The following is a 14,403-nucleotide window of genomic DNA, read 5'->3' as shown; positions in this document are numbered from 1 at the left end:
CCTTCAAACCTACTCAACCGCAGAAGCCCCTTGTGTCCGGGCACCTCCATCAGCAGCGCCCCCCGTCTGCTTTGGGAAATGCTGCTGTGAGGGACGCACTGGGTGGAGTCCTGGATTCCAGTCCTGACTGTGGCACTTACTGGCTTAAGGCAAATTCTTATCTCCGGGGGACTTGCTTTTGTATCTTTCCTGCCTGCCCCCCTGCCACGTTGCCAGCAAGGCATAAATGGGACGCATGGCAGGTCTTTGAGCAGCATGACTTAAAGCCCTCAGCTTCATGGCCGAGACTCACCTCCGCCTTCTGTCCACCCCGAAAGCTGATTCCATCAGAGATGCACGACTGGAATTCGGCAATGGTGTAATACTCCACCTCAACAGAAGGGGGCTCTGGCGGCTTGGGCAGCTGGAACCCCTAAGGCAGAGAAGGGCTCAGTCAGCAAAACCTGCCTGATCAGAAGGGCAGCAGAGGTGGGAGGGTGGCGTTTACACCGGCTGGGGGGGCCAAGAGCCTGAGGAAGGATCTGTCACACGTGGCTCAGGCTGTCTCCCCCAAGAGACTGTTCTCCTGAGCAGACTTTCCACTGCTACCTATGATTCACTTGAAACTCCTCTGCGCTATCAACAACGATCAGTTAGCAACAGTAATTTCCACCCCAACATCTCGGGAGGTCCAGTTTGTAGGTGCTTCAGTGGCTAGGTCCCCAAAAGAAAATTACAAAGCAGAGAGGTTGTCGTAACAAAGCCTGTGCCAACTGCCCTGTGGGAGGAGAGGCACGTCCTTAAGTCGAGGTGAGGGCCCGCAGCGGTGACATCTGGCATCTCTTCGGGGAGGAGGAGGGGTGGAAAGGGGTGTGGAGGTGGGTGAGGAGGGCCCCTGGTGGCTCATCACGATGCTGCCAAATGGTCAGGCAAGCACCGAACCAAACTTGAGACCCTCTGTTCTGTGGGCAGGGTAGAACATGCTGGATTGGTGACACCAGTATCTAAGCATGACATTCAAGGACACTCAGAATTTGGCTGTGGCCATCACTTCTGAGCCTTGTTTATTTACTTCACAAACGTCTATTGTGCATCTTCTGGGTGCCAGACATCGGTCTAAGGCCCTGGGCATTTAACAGTGAACCAAGAGGACAACCCCCTTGCCCTCATGAAGCAGACATCCTACTTTCATCTGGCCTCTCTACTGTGGTCAAACCGATCTCATGCCACCCCATTATTTTCAGCAGGTCCCAGTATCATACAAAGGGGTTAAAGCAAAACAAAAAAGTGTGTGGGGGGAGGAGGGAGCGGGCAGGGAGAGGGAAGCCGCTGTGGTGTAACAGGAAGACCTCAGAAGCCCTCTGCCTTGCCGCTGGACACGTGCGGGCTCCAATCCCAGCTCGGCAGCTCACCAGCTGTGTGGCCTTGGGCAAAGCCTGCGACCTGAGTCTCAACTTCCTTGTCTGTAAAATGGGTCATGAAGAGGATTACTGATATATACATAACTTCTGGTCTAGCCAGGGACACAGGACAAGCTCCACAAGTAGAAGCCAGAGCTGACCATTCCTTCTGAAACACCACCCTATTCCTTGGAACCTTCTGCATCCTTCACGGCTCGGCCTGGCCTAATCCTGCCAGTCATGGCCCAGCTGCCTTGGGTCGCAGTGAGCAAAGGGGCAGGAGGAAGCTGCTTTTGAGGGACTTGCCCTGCCCTGGTACCTGGCCCTGCAGGTGTGTGTGTGAGAGCAGACGCGGCGCAGGCCCCAGCCCAGCCCCGACACCCCGCCAGGTGGGATTCAGCCGCATCTAGCCGCCCCGCGTTTGGTCCGTGTGGAAGGAACGACCCCGTTCTTGCCAAATTCGAGTCTGAAAATAATCCGCTGGGACTGAGAGAGATGGGAAGGGAGAGCTCACGGTTTAGTCGGGGAACACTCGAGGGGACAATGACAATGACGCAGGAGCTCCCCTGGGGCTTCTGGCCAGGGCAGGGGTGGTCTCATCCCCACAGGCCTCATCCTCAAAACCCGTTTACTGACGGCCCGCTCTTCCAGGGACGCTGCTCCCCCTCTCCAGGGCAGAGGTCGTGGGCCACGGTGACCCTTACCACTAAGCCCAGTGAGACTTCAGGGACCCTTCTCCACACGGTGTGACAGCTGACACGGGAAACAGAAACCCTCCCACACCATCCCATTCCCTCCTTCCTGCAGCTCGAGGAGACGGCTGCCATTGTCCCCATCTTAGAAGGAAACTGAGGCTCGCGGATGGTAATGGACTTGCCCAGAGTCTTGCTATTCCTAAGTGTCAGAAGTAGAATATGAATCCACGCCCGGTAGGCTCGAAGCCCCATTCTTTTCCACTGCACCCCGCTACCCCTGAGGAGAGTTCTCTGTACTAGGGCTTCCGGCCTGCCACCAGCATCACCGCTACCTAAGCCCTGCACGCCAAGTGCGTATCTGCTTCCCTAATGGTCAGCACACCGGGACCTGCACCCCTAGGAGCCAAGGACCCCAGCAAGTTGAGCCTCTCACTTTCAGCCCACACGAGTCCTGGCTATTTACCCTTCCCCGGAGGGTGCTCGCCACGCTGCCCTCTGCCCTCGCAGGCTCTGGCATCCACCGCAACCACTGGCTACTCCTGGGCCAGGAAGGCGGAGCTGAAAGGCTTCCAGGCGCACATGGACGGCCGCCCCGTTTCCAGCCCCTGGCAGTGCCCTGGCCGGACACTCGTGCTGGCCAGTCTAAACGTTTATGTCTGCCAGTGGAGTGGCTGGGATGGATTGATTTAGCTCTGGAGTGCAGTGCGGTTCTGAATATAAACTGTCCAGCGAGGCCCCCGGGATGTCTGGGATCGCCAGGCTTTCCTCTCTGCCCCTGGCCCCACAAAGCTGGCAGCCTAGCAGGGCCCTGGAAAACCCCTGGACTGACAGGCACTGAAATGAGACCGCCAATGAGCTGGGGCCGTTAGGGTGCACGCCCAGAGACAGGAAGAAAACTGGGGGGAGAAATTCAGCACACGTACCAGGCTTGATTCTCTGCGAGGTGGAGGCCTTGTCCTTAGGTTCGGGGAGCCTAGAACAAGAAACATGGCTTCAGGAAGCCCAGCCAGATGATGGGCAACAGTGCTGGAACCTGCCCGCCCTAGGTACGGCCACCTCCCGAGCCTGGGACGTTCCTGGTTTTGTCCCACATTCTGGAAGGACCCATGCTCTCAGGCACTATAGTTTCTTTACTAGGAAACCACAGACCTTTAAGCTTCCTGGGCTGTGTTTCAGGGGATCCACAAACCCTCTAAAATGATATGCACATTTCAAAATGTACAAAGAGGCATTTTTCAGGAGAAAGGGTAAGTAGTTCTATCAGATTTTCAAAAGTTAGGAGGAGACTATGTCTATTTTTTACTCACTGCCAAATCCTTAGAAGCTGGCACGCTGCCAGGCAAGGGTGGGTGCCCAAGAAACACTTCCCGAGTGATTTGCCCAAAAGGTTTCAAGCACAAGAGCTAACTTAAAACCAAGTTCAGAACTAAGCTAAAAAACAGCTTTCCTCCAGATTTTAAGGACGGCTGGACATAAAGAGAAGCTGGTCTCATAACGTAGGACAATTTAACCTTGAACTGAAGATGCTGTTGAGCCAGGTAAGGACAGAGATTTGGAGGGAGCCAGGTAGCGGGTTTCTCTTATAAGGATGGAGGATATTCCTAAAGAATGCCCTCTTAAACTGCTTGGGGAGAGGTAAAGCGATTCCTCCCAAGTCTTTTAGGCTTCCGGTAACTGGCGGGAGGCGACAGGGAAGGAGGGGAGGAGGGCTAAGGGCGGGAAAGATGTTCTACTGGCTGTCAGTCTGTAAAGCAGCCTTGCGCAGGGGCCCCCATTTCCCAGCCTGGGGGACACACTGATCTGCAGTGTCACCATTCCTGGTCTCTTCTAGGGAAGGTGGGAATGCCAGCGGCTTACGTACTCCTGTAACTGATCTTCAGTGCAAGAGTTGTGAGGAATTGCCTTGTCCACCCATGATTAGCATGAAACAAGTCCACAGAGTGAGGCCAGGGTTGGGGTCAGTCTAGATCTCCCTGCACCCTGTCACCGCTTTCCAAAGAGCGGTACAGGGAGGACGCGGGGCTTAGGGAGGTTCTTACTGATCTGGGCCCTCTGTGGGGCAATCCTGGCCACAGCTGGTGAGCCCTGGGCCAGCTTGGAGACATTCCGCTCAGGGATGCTCAGGCCACTGCCACTGGAGGCATTGCAGAGGATGGGCAGGCTGATCTCCTTCTTGGTGACGGGGGCCTCAGGGCCCTCGCCTTCGGCCGGCAGAGTCTCCTTATCCCCTGACGCCTTCTTGTTCAGCAGGTTGCTGATCTCCATGATGTTCCCAATGATCTCCACTGGGCCTGCCAGATTCTTCTTGCGGGCTGGCAGGTCGTCCTTGGCTTTCTTCAGGTAAGAGGCTGGCGCCCAGCCCTCTTTGCCCAGGTACCTGCGGGGAGGGGGAGGGGGCGGAACATGGCATCACCCAAGCACGGCTGCCTGACCTCACACCCCACCAGGCTCCGTCTGGCTGGGCCCAGCTGAGCCTTTCCGACCGTGTTCTCCGACACCGGGCAATCCCACTACTCTGGAGGGGAGTGGAACTGAGGGCCGGTGGAAAAGACTTCTAGAACACCAGTTCTTCCTGTCTCCTTGCTCTCTGCCTGATCCCTCCTGGTGTGGGCTCTCGTGCTCTGCAAAGTCAGGCAAATGTGGGACGTCAGGATTAGAAGACTCCTCAGATTCGGAGGTGCCCCAAAGGTAGACTTCACAGTAGCCTGCTGCCTCACAACAGAGAGGGCAACGCTAGAGATAAGAGCAGGTGTGAGTGCGGAGCATTAGCTGGACGCCCCCGGCAAAGGGAAGTGTTATCAGAGAGGTGAAGAAGCAGCAGAGGTAAGAGAAGGTAGGAGCCCCCCGACTTCTCGTCTCTGGTCCCTTGGGCAAGTCTCTACCCTGCAGCTCCATTTTTTTTCTCTTCTGCAACCTGCAGGGATAGAGTAGCTGCAAAAATTTATCCAGAGTGGTGCCTGGGTGGCTCAGTCGTTAAGTGTCTGCCTTCGGCTCAGGTCATAATCTCAGGGTCCTGGGATCGAGCCCCGCATCGGGCTCCCTGCTCCGCGGGAAGCCTGCTTCTCCCTCTCCCTCTCTCACTCCCCCTGCTTGTGTTCCTGCTCTTGCTAGCTTCTCTGTCAAATAAATAAATAAAATCTTTAAAAAAAATTATCCAGAAAGATAGGATATATTGAGACCTATTAGGAAGAGGCCTATAAAGAAGAGTGACCCGGTGGGTAAGGTATCAGTGCTACTGCAAGGGTGATGGACAGATCAAGTTTGCAGAACAAGTCAATAAACAGACTGGTACAAAAGGTAACATTTCGGGGCACCTGGCTGAATCAGTCAGTTAAGCGTCTGCCTTTGGTTCAGGTCATGATCCCAGGGTCCTGGGATCGAGCCCCGCATCGGGCTCCCTGCTCAGCGGGGAGTCTGCTTCTCCCTCTCCCCCTGTGCCTGCTCTCTGCACGCGTGCACTCTCTCTCTAATAAATGAATAAAATCTTAAAAAAAAAAAAAAAAAGGTAACATTTCAAATTAGGTAGGGACGAGGTATCAACCCACTTGGAGATGACTGATTACTCAGGAAAAGCAAGTGCGATCCTGGACTCACACCAGAGCAAAATAAAAAATGCAAGTTGTGAATATTTGCTTAATCTTGGGGGTTGGTTGGGGCCTGGTTAGTACTTGGATGGGAGAAAATCTTTCTAAATAGGACTCCAAAAGCCAAAACCATAAATGGAAAGACTAAAAGCACATGACTGGATAAAATGAAAACCTTTGGTATGGCAAAACAAAACCAAAGTGAAACAAAACAAAATCAAAACAAAATCAAAACCCATAAACAAGAGCAAAAGGCAAATGATAGGGCTGGCTTAATTTGAGGTGATTTGATGACTTCTGAAAAGCAGCTTTTTCCTTTTTTCCCCATGGTGTTGAGAGCTTTTCCGCAAGCCCATGAAGAGCTTACTTCCTGGGCCAGCACTTGCTGGCCAATGCCCCTGAGTCTGGGTTGCAGTGTCCCTGTCTGCTCCCTGGGATACATCTGGCTCTCTGGAATGGCTCCTCCGTGCCAGATGTCTGACAGTCCCCCCCGCTTTTGCCTCCCTGATCTGACCTTGTTGGGTGTTCATTAGGTGAGAGAAAAAGGAACATGAAAGCTAAAGTTTCTATCAGCACGTCTGAGCTTTGCTGGAAAGCTTAGGTAGGAGCAGGCTTCTTATGTTCACACCACTGGAACGTACAGGCAGGCTGTCCCAAGCTCACTGGTCTGGCCCTCGCCCCTGTTTGGGGCTTGGAAGGCAGATATCAGTTAACAAATGGATGGAAGTCAAGGGGCTGGCCTGGCCTCCCAAGGTAATGGGTGCAGAGAGAAGCACAGAAATTTCAGGGGTGGATGGAAACAAAAAATGCAAAGATGCCTAATCTTACAGATGAGTCAAGATGCAAGGCTCAGAGAAGCCAAGCAAGCAGCAGAGGGCCCGAGGTTAGCTGTTGGCAGCATCTGGTGCTGCCAGAACCTGGTGCTCCCGCATCTCAGAGAAAAGATGAAGAAGAACCTGCTGGCTATTGCAGGTGTTCTCCTACGAGAACACTGGGGAGATGGGGAGCGGGGTCTCGTGGGAGTGATGGTCAGGCCTGCTCACTGCCCTGAGTGCTCGCATTTCAAGCCCTGTTGTGTTCCTCTGGTGTTACATGGATAAAATTAGATTCCGGGCAGAGAGATCCAGGGGAATCAGGAGCGGCTATGTGTGTCTGGGTCCAGCTCTGCTCACATCTGCTTCCCAGCTCTGGAGAGCGGAATGACTCCAGAGGGAAGCAAACTGGAAAAGGAGGGGGAGAGGGAGAGGGAGAGGGAGGGTATGTGTGTGAGGGGAGAGGGGAGAAGACAGGCAGGAAATGAGGATCAACACAGAGCCTGGAATGGTGGGAAATGACAGATTTCAGGGGGTGTCTGGCAGCCTTCCTAAGGCGGAATCTTTTCAGGAGGGTTTTCTCAGTTGAAGCTCCCACTGAGCGCTAAAGGGTTAGGCCATGGGGACAAGAGTTGACGAGAAGAGACCGCTTGGAGTGACCTTGTTGGGCATTTTAAGAAACTAAAAGACCCCAGCAGCCTTGTAGATAACCCCCAGGCAAGTGGTTTAGGTTACCAGCCTGCCTTAGAATGTTTGCTGGCCTTTCCACGTTGACTTGTGGTTGCTGGATTTGGGGGTTGGGTCTAGTTTCTTAGAGAACGTGAAAGTTTAGGGGCAGTGGCTTTGGGCAACATATGTCTAGGCACACGGTCCTGTCTCACCCAACGGAGTAGAAAAGGACCCCTCAGCCCTCCTGACTGGTATGCATGGGGCCAAGGGCAGGGGCGGCTACGACCTGTCAGGTCACATTAAGGCTGAATCCCATGTGGCCAGTGACCTTCACCCTAGCTGTCAGCACAGCCCAATCTTGACACCATGGTCTGCTGTGGTCCGAGATACTGTCTCATGAGTGTCCACGTCCCTTGTTCAATCCTGTTCCCACTGTGGGAAATGGCTCAGAGCACACATCCTGCCCACAGTGGGTCGGCTTCCCAGGTATGACGGGCTGAGGAGTGGTCCCCTGAGCCCACAGATACGGGGCTGTCAGAAACCGGGTGAGATCACCACAGCTGAGCCACTTCTAAAGCACCCAAAAACATTTCCTGCAAACAAGGCCCCGCTGGGAGGGTGCTGGCTGGCCTCAGAGCCCCAGGGTAGAGGGGACTGGAGGGTAGGACTGGGTGGGGGAGAGGCGAGTGAAGCCCACAGGCTTGAGTTTGCTTCCAGGACTGCTGAGAAAGCTCCCCACTCCCCTCCCCACACTCCCAAATGCGTTTCTCAGCCGGGAAATGTGATTCGGCCCTGCAAGAGGGAGGGGCAGGGGGAGGAGCCCTCTGACCTAGGCCTGGGCTCAGGCCTGGCTTCTGCCCTGGCTCTCACGACCCCAAGAGCCAGCCCCGCAGAGGGGAATGGCCTGGGCAGAGCCGGCATCTGGGGCCCCCGGTGTTGAGATGTGGGCAGCAGGGGCTGCCCGCCAGGACCTCAACAAGGCTTGCAGATGCTGGCGCTTCGGGCAGCCTGAACTACAGAGCGCACCAGGAGGCCAAGGCCGGACACAGAAAACCAAATTCAGATGTGCTGGACCCTCTTGGCAGATGCATGGGTCAGGGATTGCACCATGGTCTGCAAGCTGAGCCGCAACTCTGGCTCTGCTTTCCGTGTCCCAGGAGAGAAGCTGCAAGACGAGCGCTCTGGTTGAGCTGTTCAGCCGTGCAGAAGCAGCCAAGCCCGGGCGGTGGGCGCACAGCTCCCGTCAGCATCTGCCTGCCACTGGAACCCACGGCCATTCTGCCTTCGGCCCTGCTACTCGGGGCTGGGGGCGGGGGGAGAGGGTGCAGAAGTAGCTCTTTCTTCCGCTGAGGCTCCTACCTGATGTACCACCAGCCCTCCAAATTCTTCCGGATCACTTCCACAGTGACGCCCTTCTCAAAGCCAATCTCGTCCTTGCTTTGGCTGGTGTAAGGCTGCACAGTGACGTACTTCTCCTCTGTGGGGAGCGAAGCAAGGAGAGGTGCGGTTATTTGAGGCTGGAGCGCAGGCCCTCCTTCCTGTCTTCTCCTCCCCTGGCCTGGTCCTGCTTAGCTGGGTGCCTCACTGCTGCTCCCGGTGTGTGCAGAAGCCAGCCAGGGCCCCGAGCGGCCCGGCTCAGCCCTGGCAGTACAGTGCTGGCTCTCCCAGCCTCCCAGCCCACTAACAGCTGCCAGGGTGCTGGCTCCTGGGGTCCTCAGGGCCCCCAAAGCTCCCCCAGCGGAGGGCACAGCTAGAGGAACCTGCTCCTCGTGGGGTCTGAGGCAGGAAGTCCCTGGGATGCCTGGAGGCCCCCCGGCATGCCCTCCCCTTCCCTGAACATGCCATGCTTCCAACCGTGCCCTAGACTGATTCTCGGAGTCCCTCTCCCACCTCTACCCCTTAGGTCCTGCCTCTGTTTGACCTTCCGGCAGCTCCAGGGGCACCTCCTTGGTGAAGGCTCCCCTGACCACTAATCTGATCGCCTCATCAGGTCATTTCCCCCAGAGGATTGTGGGGAACATGCGTTCTATGGGAACAGTTACATGTGTTTTAAGACAAGGGTCTGGCGGCCAAAGAACTGATGGCAGCGCCGAGTGCAGCCTCGAGGCGGGGCCTCCCGGAGTGCCGAGCTGACCGCCCAGTTTGGCAGTGCCCGTGCGTGGAGCTGCCTGCTCCAGAGTCCCCCCAGGTACTGGGAAGGAGGCGCCCTATGGGAACTCAGGAAAAGCCTGGGAGGACAGGTGTGGGAACAGCTCCAGCTTCCTGGATCCCTTCGGCTTCTCTCCTGCAGGGGGTCCCTGCTGCCTCTGCCTGGGCCCTAGCTCAGGCTTCCAGGGAGGTGCTTCTCCTGTGACCCACAGCTGCCTGGCCACGGACACCCCGCCTCCTGGGTGGAGAGCCTCCCCAGGGGAACGCTCAGGTCTCGGGAAGGCCCACACATATCCCCACCCTCACCGTCTGGGAGAATGAGGAGCTGAGCTAGACAGAACTGGCCCCCCAGCCACACCCTTTGAGCGGGTCACCCCAAACTCATGCTGGCCCCTCCAGCCTGTGCCCGGCACACAGTCGGGGCTCCAAAGGGACTAGGCAGTGCATCATTGAAGGGCAAGGCTGTCTGAACAGGGGCACTAAGTGGGAGGCTTTCTAGGAGCTCAAAATAGCAGGAGGCCGGGTTCTCAGATGCCTACCTCCCTCCTCCCAGCTCCCAACTGTGAGGGTAACTCCTAGACGCCTTAGCGGGACCCTGATGGGCGGCCTGGTCTGAACCTCTGGCAGGAGTCGGGGAGGGGGGCAGCTACCACCCCAGGCCCCTACGGCAGGAGGCCCATCTGTTCATGCTGGATTACCAGGGTCCCGCCTGTAGCCCGGCGCTGGGCCGAGGTAGCAGCTCCCTCTGGGGTGGAGGTGGCTTCCCTGCTGAGCTGCAGGGGCCGTGCTGATGGGCCTGGCTGAATCCAAAAGGTCGCCAAAGGCAAAAGTAGGTGACGACCCGTGGGAGCCTCCACTATTCCTCAGCATGCTCTTCTCAACGGCGAGCTCTTCCCAGAGGCAGGCCTTTCTCACCATCGACTAACTCCTGGAAGCTTTCAGATTCCCCTCCAGCCATGCTGAGGAGAGCTGCCAAGACTGCCTGAGAACCTCATCCAGCCAGATTCTGACTCGGGCCTTTGAGAAGTGCAGTGTTCTGCAGGCCAACCCTTGACGCTCCTGCCTGCTGCTGGTCCCACTCCATTTTCCAGTGGGGCACGGTCAATCCTGGCCCGGGCCGAGGCCAGAAGGGCAGCGCCAGGGCCCCGGGGATCTAGGGTTCTGAGGTTAGGGTGAGGCGAGGCCTGGGCTCCACATTTTGCCTTTGTTCAGCTGGGCTATTTTTAAAAGCCTGTGGTTCCAGCAGGAAGCCATCATTAAAGTTTTCCTAGGCAAAGTTGCTTTTCCAGGGAAAAATTACAGCCCTTCCCTTAGAAAGATCAGAGGGGTCCTGCCCTGCTGCATGGCAGCGAAGAGGACCTCACCAGGACATGTGGGCTCAGGCTCCGGAGCCGTCAGGCCCGAACAGCAGCCTCTGCAGTCGGTGTGCTGAGGACAAGAGCATCAAGGGCTACATAGGGGCCCTGCTCTCCCTTGACCCTCTCAGGGTGGGCAGAACCAGCATCTCTGTCTTACCCAGGAAAGCTGAGCTGCTCCTGCAAAAGGCCCTGTGCTTGGTGGCCCTCAGGCTGCCATGAACACAGATGTCTGGGAGTTTATGGTCCCAGGAAGAGGTCTGGCTGGCTCAGAGGTGTGTCCTGCCCTGTCACGGTGCAGGTTCTAGATGATGAGCACTCAGAGGGCAACTCTTCCAATCGGTCTGGGCGGGGGCTGACTTTTCTGTCAGGGTTGGCTTCGGTGGCGGAGGCGTGGCTTACCTCCAGGTAGACACGTGCCACGTAGGTCTCAGGTTCCCAGCTCCCAGATTTCCCCAGATGGAGCAGCAGAGCTGGCCCCTCTAGTGGACCAGGCCACAACCCCACCTGGGAGCGGGGGTGGGGGGTGGGGAGCCAGTAGGGAGGATGCCCGGACAGACTGAAATGGTCTTGGGGTGGGGGCCGAGTCATTCGGGGTGCTTCGGATCTCTAGAAGAGACCCTTAGGAATCAAAGTGGAGGAGAGGGGCACTGTAAGCTCTGGGGGGCACCTCAGGGTTTCTGGGAAGCACTGAGGGGCTGTGGTCACTCTGACGTGCCATCAAAGGAGTTGGTGGCAACTCCACCCTAGGGAGGGCTGACCAGGCCGCCCAACTGGGTGGGTGGGTGGCTGGCTGGGGGAGGTGGACAGGCCTGTTTTGGTTTTGGAGGCGGGGGCTGGAGAGCCCTGCAGTTTCCAAACCACAGACGCCTCCTCTTTCAAATGCTTTCCCCTCCGTCAGCAGTCTCCCTGGCTCCCCTCCCGGCCCCCACAACCTACCCAACCCCATTGCAAGAGGCCTTTTGCTTCCAAAGGCCTGGTTGGTGGAGGGACTGGGGAGTGGAGGCCCTGGGGAAGCACAGCTTCTCTCGTCTAGTTGTATATGACCCACCGCCTGTTTCCCCCCATCAGCTCCGCTGTTAGCAGCGGACTTTCTCCCAGCCAACTTTCTGCAAGTTTGTCTTGGCTGCCTGATTTAACTTAGCCCTGATTTAACTTAGGGCTAAGACTGGGAAATAATGCTGTTTAGGTCTCTTATTGGAGGGATGGGGGGGAGAAAGGGGGGGGAGAGAGAGAGAGTGAGTGAGAGAGAGACGGACGGAGAGAAGTTGTGGGCTTGTGTTCACTTACGTATTTGCACATGTATGGCTGTCTATAGAACTACGCATTTCGCTGGGCATGTGCGTCCGTGTGTAGCACTGTGTGTAACTGAATGCACTGTGTGTGTACGTATGGTGGGGGGGTTACGTATGAGGCTGTACACGAAGCCGTACGTGTACTCGGCCGCCGCTGCAGAGGGGTACATACGTCATGGCCGTGAGCAGCCGGCTGACGCATTTGTGAGTGTAAATGTGTGTGTGGAACGGGCTACATGTGCTTGCACAAGTGGAACTGTATGTGCGCGTGTGAGCGGCGTGTGTGGGCTGGAGGGGCTGTTGGGGCCGTCCACGGGTAGGCGCGTTCGTCACTTTTGAGTGGCCGTGAGCCTGTGGAGACAGAGTTGTGTGTGGGGCTTGGTGTATGATGGAGTCTGGAGCAGATGCTGGAGGGGGTGGGGGGGAGGCCAGACCTTTGTCTCTGCTGTTTTTCCAGGCCAGCATCCCACTCTCCTCTGCTGCCAAGGCTCAGGGCTGCGTCCCAGCCCAGCCCCCCAGCAACGCTGCCCCACTGCTCCTAGGTCCAGGGTGCCTCTGCTTTACGTTCAAGCTTGTTCTTGCTGCTTCCATGACTTGACCTCCTGACCTGCTCCACCCTCAGGATAAGCTGGGCTCCCACCGCCTGGGCTCTGAGCATGATGCCGAGCCAGCCACAGACGGTGGCCACCTCAGTGTCCAGGCTTGCTGGCCTGGGGCTTAGGGCAGATACCAAAACATGGTCTCAGGGTTGTTGAGGAACAAGCTTTGGGGGTGGGGGTGAGAGTCACAGGGCATCCCTGCTGCGCTAGAACACGCCCTTCCAGCCGTGCTCTCTGCGAGGCAGAAGAAATGGGTCCCCGCTGGCTTGCGGGCTCCAGAGATGTTTAGGGGTTCAGAGGCTTGCCCCTAATCTCCCTACTTGCCAAGCTCCTAGATGTTGGAAAGGCCCTAAACCTACCAACGTCCTGATGGCCGATCATCCTGGGGGGCAGGCCAGGGGCCTCCCTGTAATCTTGATCGGGCCCCTCACAAAGTGCCAATGCCTAGTGCTGAAGACGCTCGAGGCTCCTGGCTGAACCCGCCGCCGCCTTCAGAGCTGGCTGGGGCTGTGCCCCGGGACCAAGCCGGGACTGGCTTTTGCTCCCTTTCTAGTTTCCCTGGAACTAGTTGGCTGAAGGAGGGGGGCTGTGGGCTGGTCCTGCTTCCCACTCCGTGCCTAAGGAATGGCCAGACCAGCTTGGCTGAGGGAGCACCTTCTGACAGGAAGCGGGCAACGAAGGGTGGACGACAAGTGGGACAGCGCCGCACGGACGAACGCACCCCACTTCTCTTCATCTGAAGCTTCCAGGGCAAATGTGGCCTTTCTTAGTCCAGCTGCCCCCACAATCACGTCGTGGGTCCCATGACCCCCACCCGCCAGATGCTGGCAGAAGCCAGAGATACCCCCAGTTCCCAGGCAGCCCCCTGCGCCCTCCTCCCCGACGGCCCCCAGCCGCAGAATGTGAGAGAAAGTCTGGCTGCCGAATCCGGGTCAGGAGGCCACAGGGAAGAGAGGAGCAGAGCTGAGAGAGGAGGCAGGGCGTAAGCGCACGAGCGAGAGGGAGAGAGGCGGCAGCTGCGCATCAAGAGAAGCCAGCTCCCACAGTCACCTCGGCTGTGCTGCCTGTTGACCATCCCGCCCAGGGTCCACCGGCGATCCAGACGCCGCAGATGGGCCTTGCGTCTCTTGGATACTGGTGTGGGAGATGGCAATGGAACACGCGGCCGACGGAACCGGCGGAGAGAATGGAGATGGGGATGAGATGGGGCAGGGGAGTGATGGCAGGAGGGAAGGTTCATACTCCCCGGTCCTCATCACAGGGATGAAGCCCCAGCAGCTCACACCTGCCGGACGGGGGCAGATCTGCCCGGTGACACCACCAGCACGGGGGGAAAGGCCATGGTTTATATCCGTGAGCCTGGGAAGGGCTGAGAACTTCGAATCCTAGCACCTGAGAGGTGAAAAGGGTCCTTGGCCCCAGCCTGGCACAGGGACGGCTCTCCAGGCAGTCGCGGGGCCCAGCATAGGGCCTGGCACGCGGCCGGTAGCTCGGAAATGTTGTGGAGTGAAATGCACACAGGGATGGATGCCATGGGCCTTGATTCTGCTCCTTCACTGCACACTGCCTGCTGGATTTGCAACCACAGGGGACCCGCCCCCCAGCTTCTCAGTGCTGCAGACCCCTCCGTCTAGCCCTCCGTCTCTGCGGTGGCATCTTGTGCTGCTCCTCTGGTTGCTGTAGCCCAGCTCCACCAGCCCTCTGCCTTCCTCTGGGCTGCCCCAGTGGAACGGACCCCAGACCAGGGCAACACCCCCGAGGCCCCCACCTCCTGGCACTGCAGAAGCTGGGTGGCAGGTTGCCCAAGTATAGGGGAGGGAGGCCAGCAGTCAAAGGAAAACTGTCCAGACACACCTGAGCCAAGTCC

General features: G+C 57.4%; 1 protein-coding gene across 4 annotated transcripts in view; it reads right to left on the bottom strand.

The window, feature by feature from the left end:
• The window catches only part of SH3PXD2A (SH3 and PX domains 2A), a 235,606-nt gene that overhangs the window by 11,237 nt on the left and 209,966 nt on the right, over positions 1-14,403 (bottom strand). For 2 of the 4 annotated variants that reach the window (XM_073904238.1, XM_025880796.2), the window contains 5 exons: positions 13,587-13,670; positions 8,499-8,616; positions 4,114-4,451; positions 2,998-3,047; positions 293-412 (listed from right to left, as the gene is read on the bottom strand). In XM_073904238.1, the coding sequence (XP_073760339.1) occupies positions 293-412; positions 2,998-3,047; positions 4,114-4,451; positions 8,499-8,616; positions 13,587-13,670 (710 nt within the window). The remainder of the gene's footprint in view (positions 1-292; positions 413-2,997; positions 3,048-4,113; positions 4,452-8,498; positions 8,617-13,586; positions 13,671-14,403) is intronic. The other 2 variants (XM_073904239.1, XM_073904240.1) reach the window with 1 other exon arrangement.

This window comes from Callorhinus ursinus, unplaced genomic scaffold (assembly GCF_003265705.2).
Source record: "Callorhinus ursinus isolate GAN/ISIS: 27379988/994484 unplaced genomic scaffold, GSC_fseal_2.0 scaffold20, whole genome shotgun sequence".
NCBI lineage: Eukaryota > Metazoa > Chordata > Mammalia > Carnivora > Otariidae > Callorhinus > Callorhinus ursinus.
This window is presented reverse-complemented; position numbering and strand designations above follow the sequence as displayed.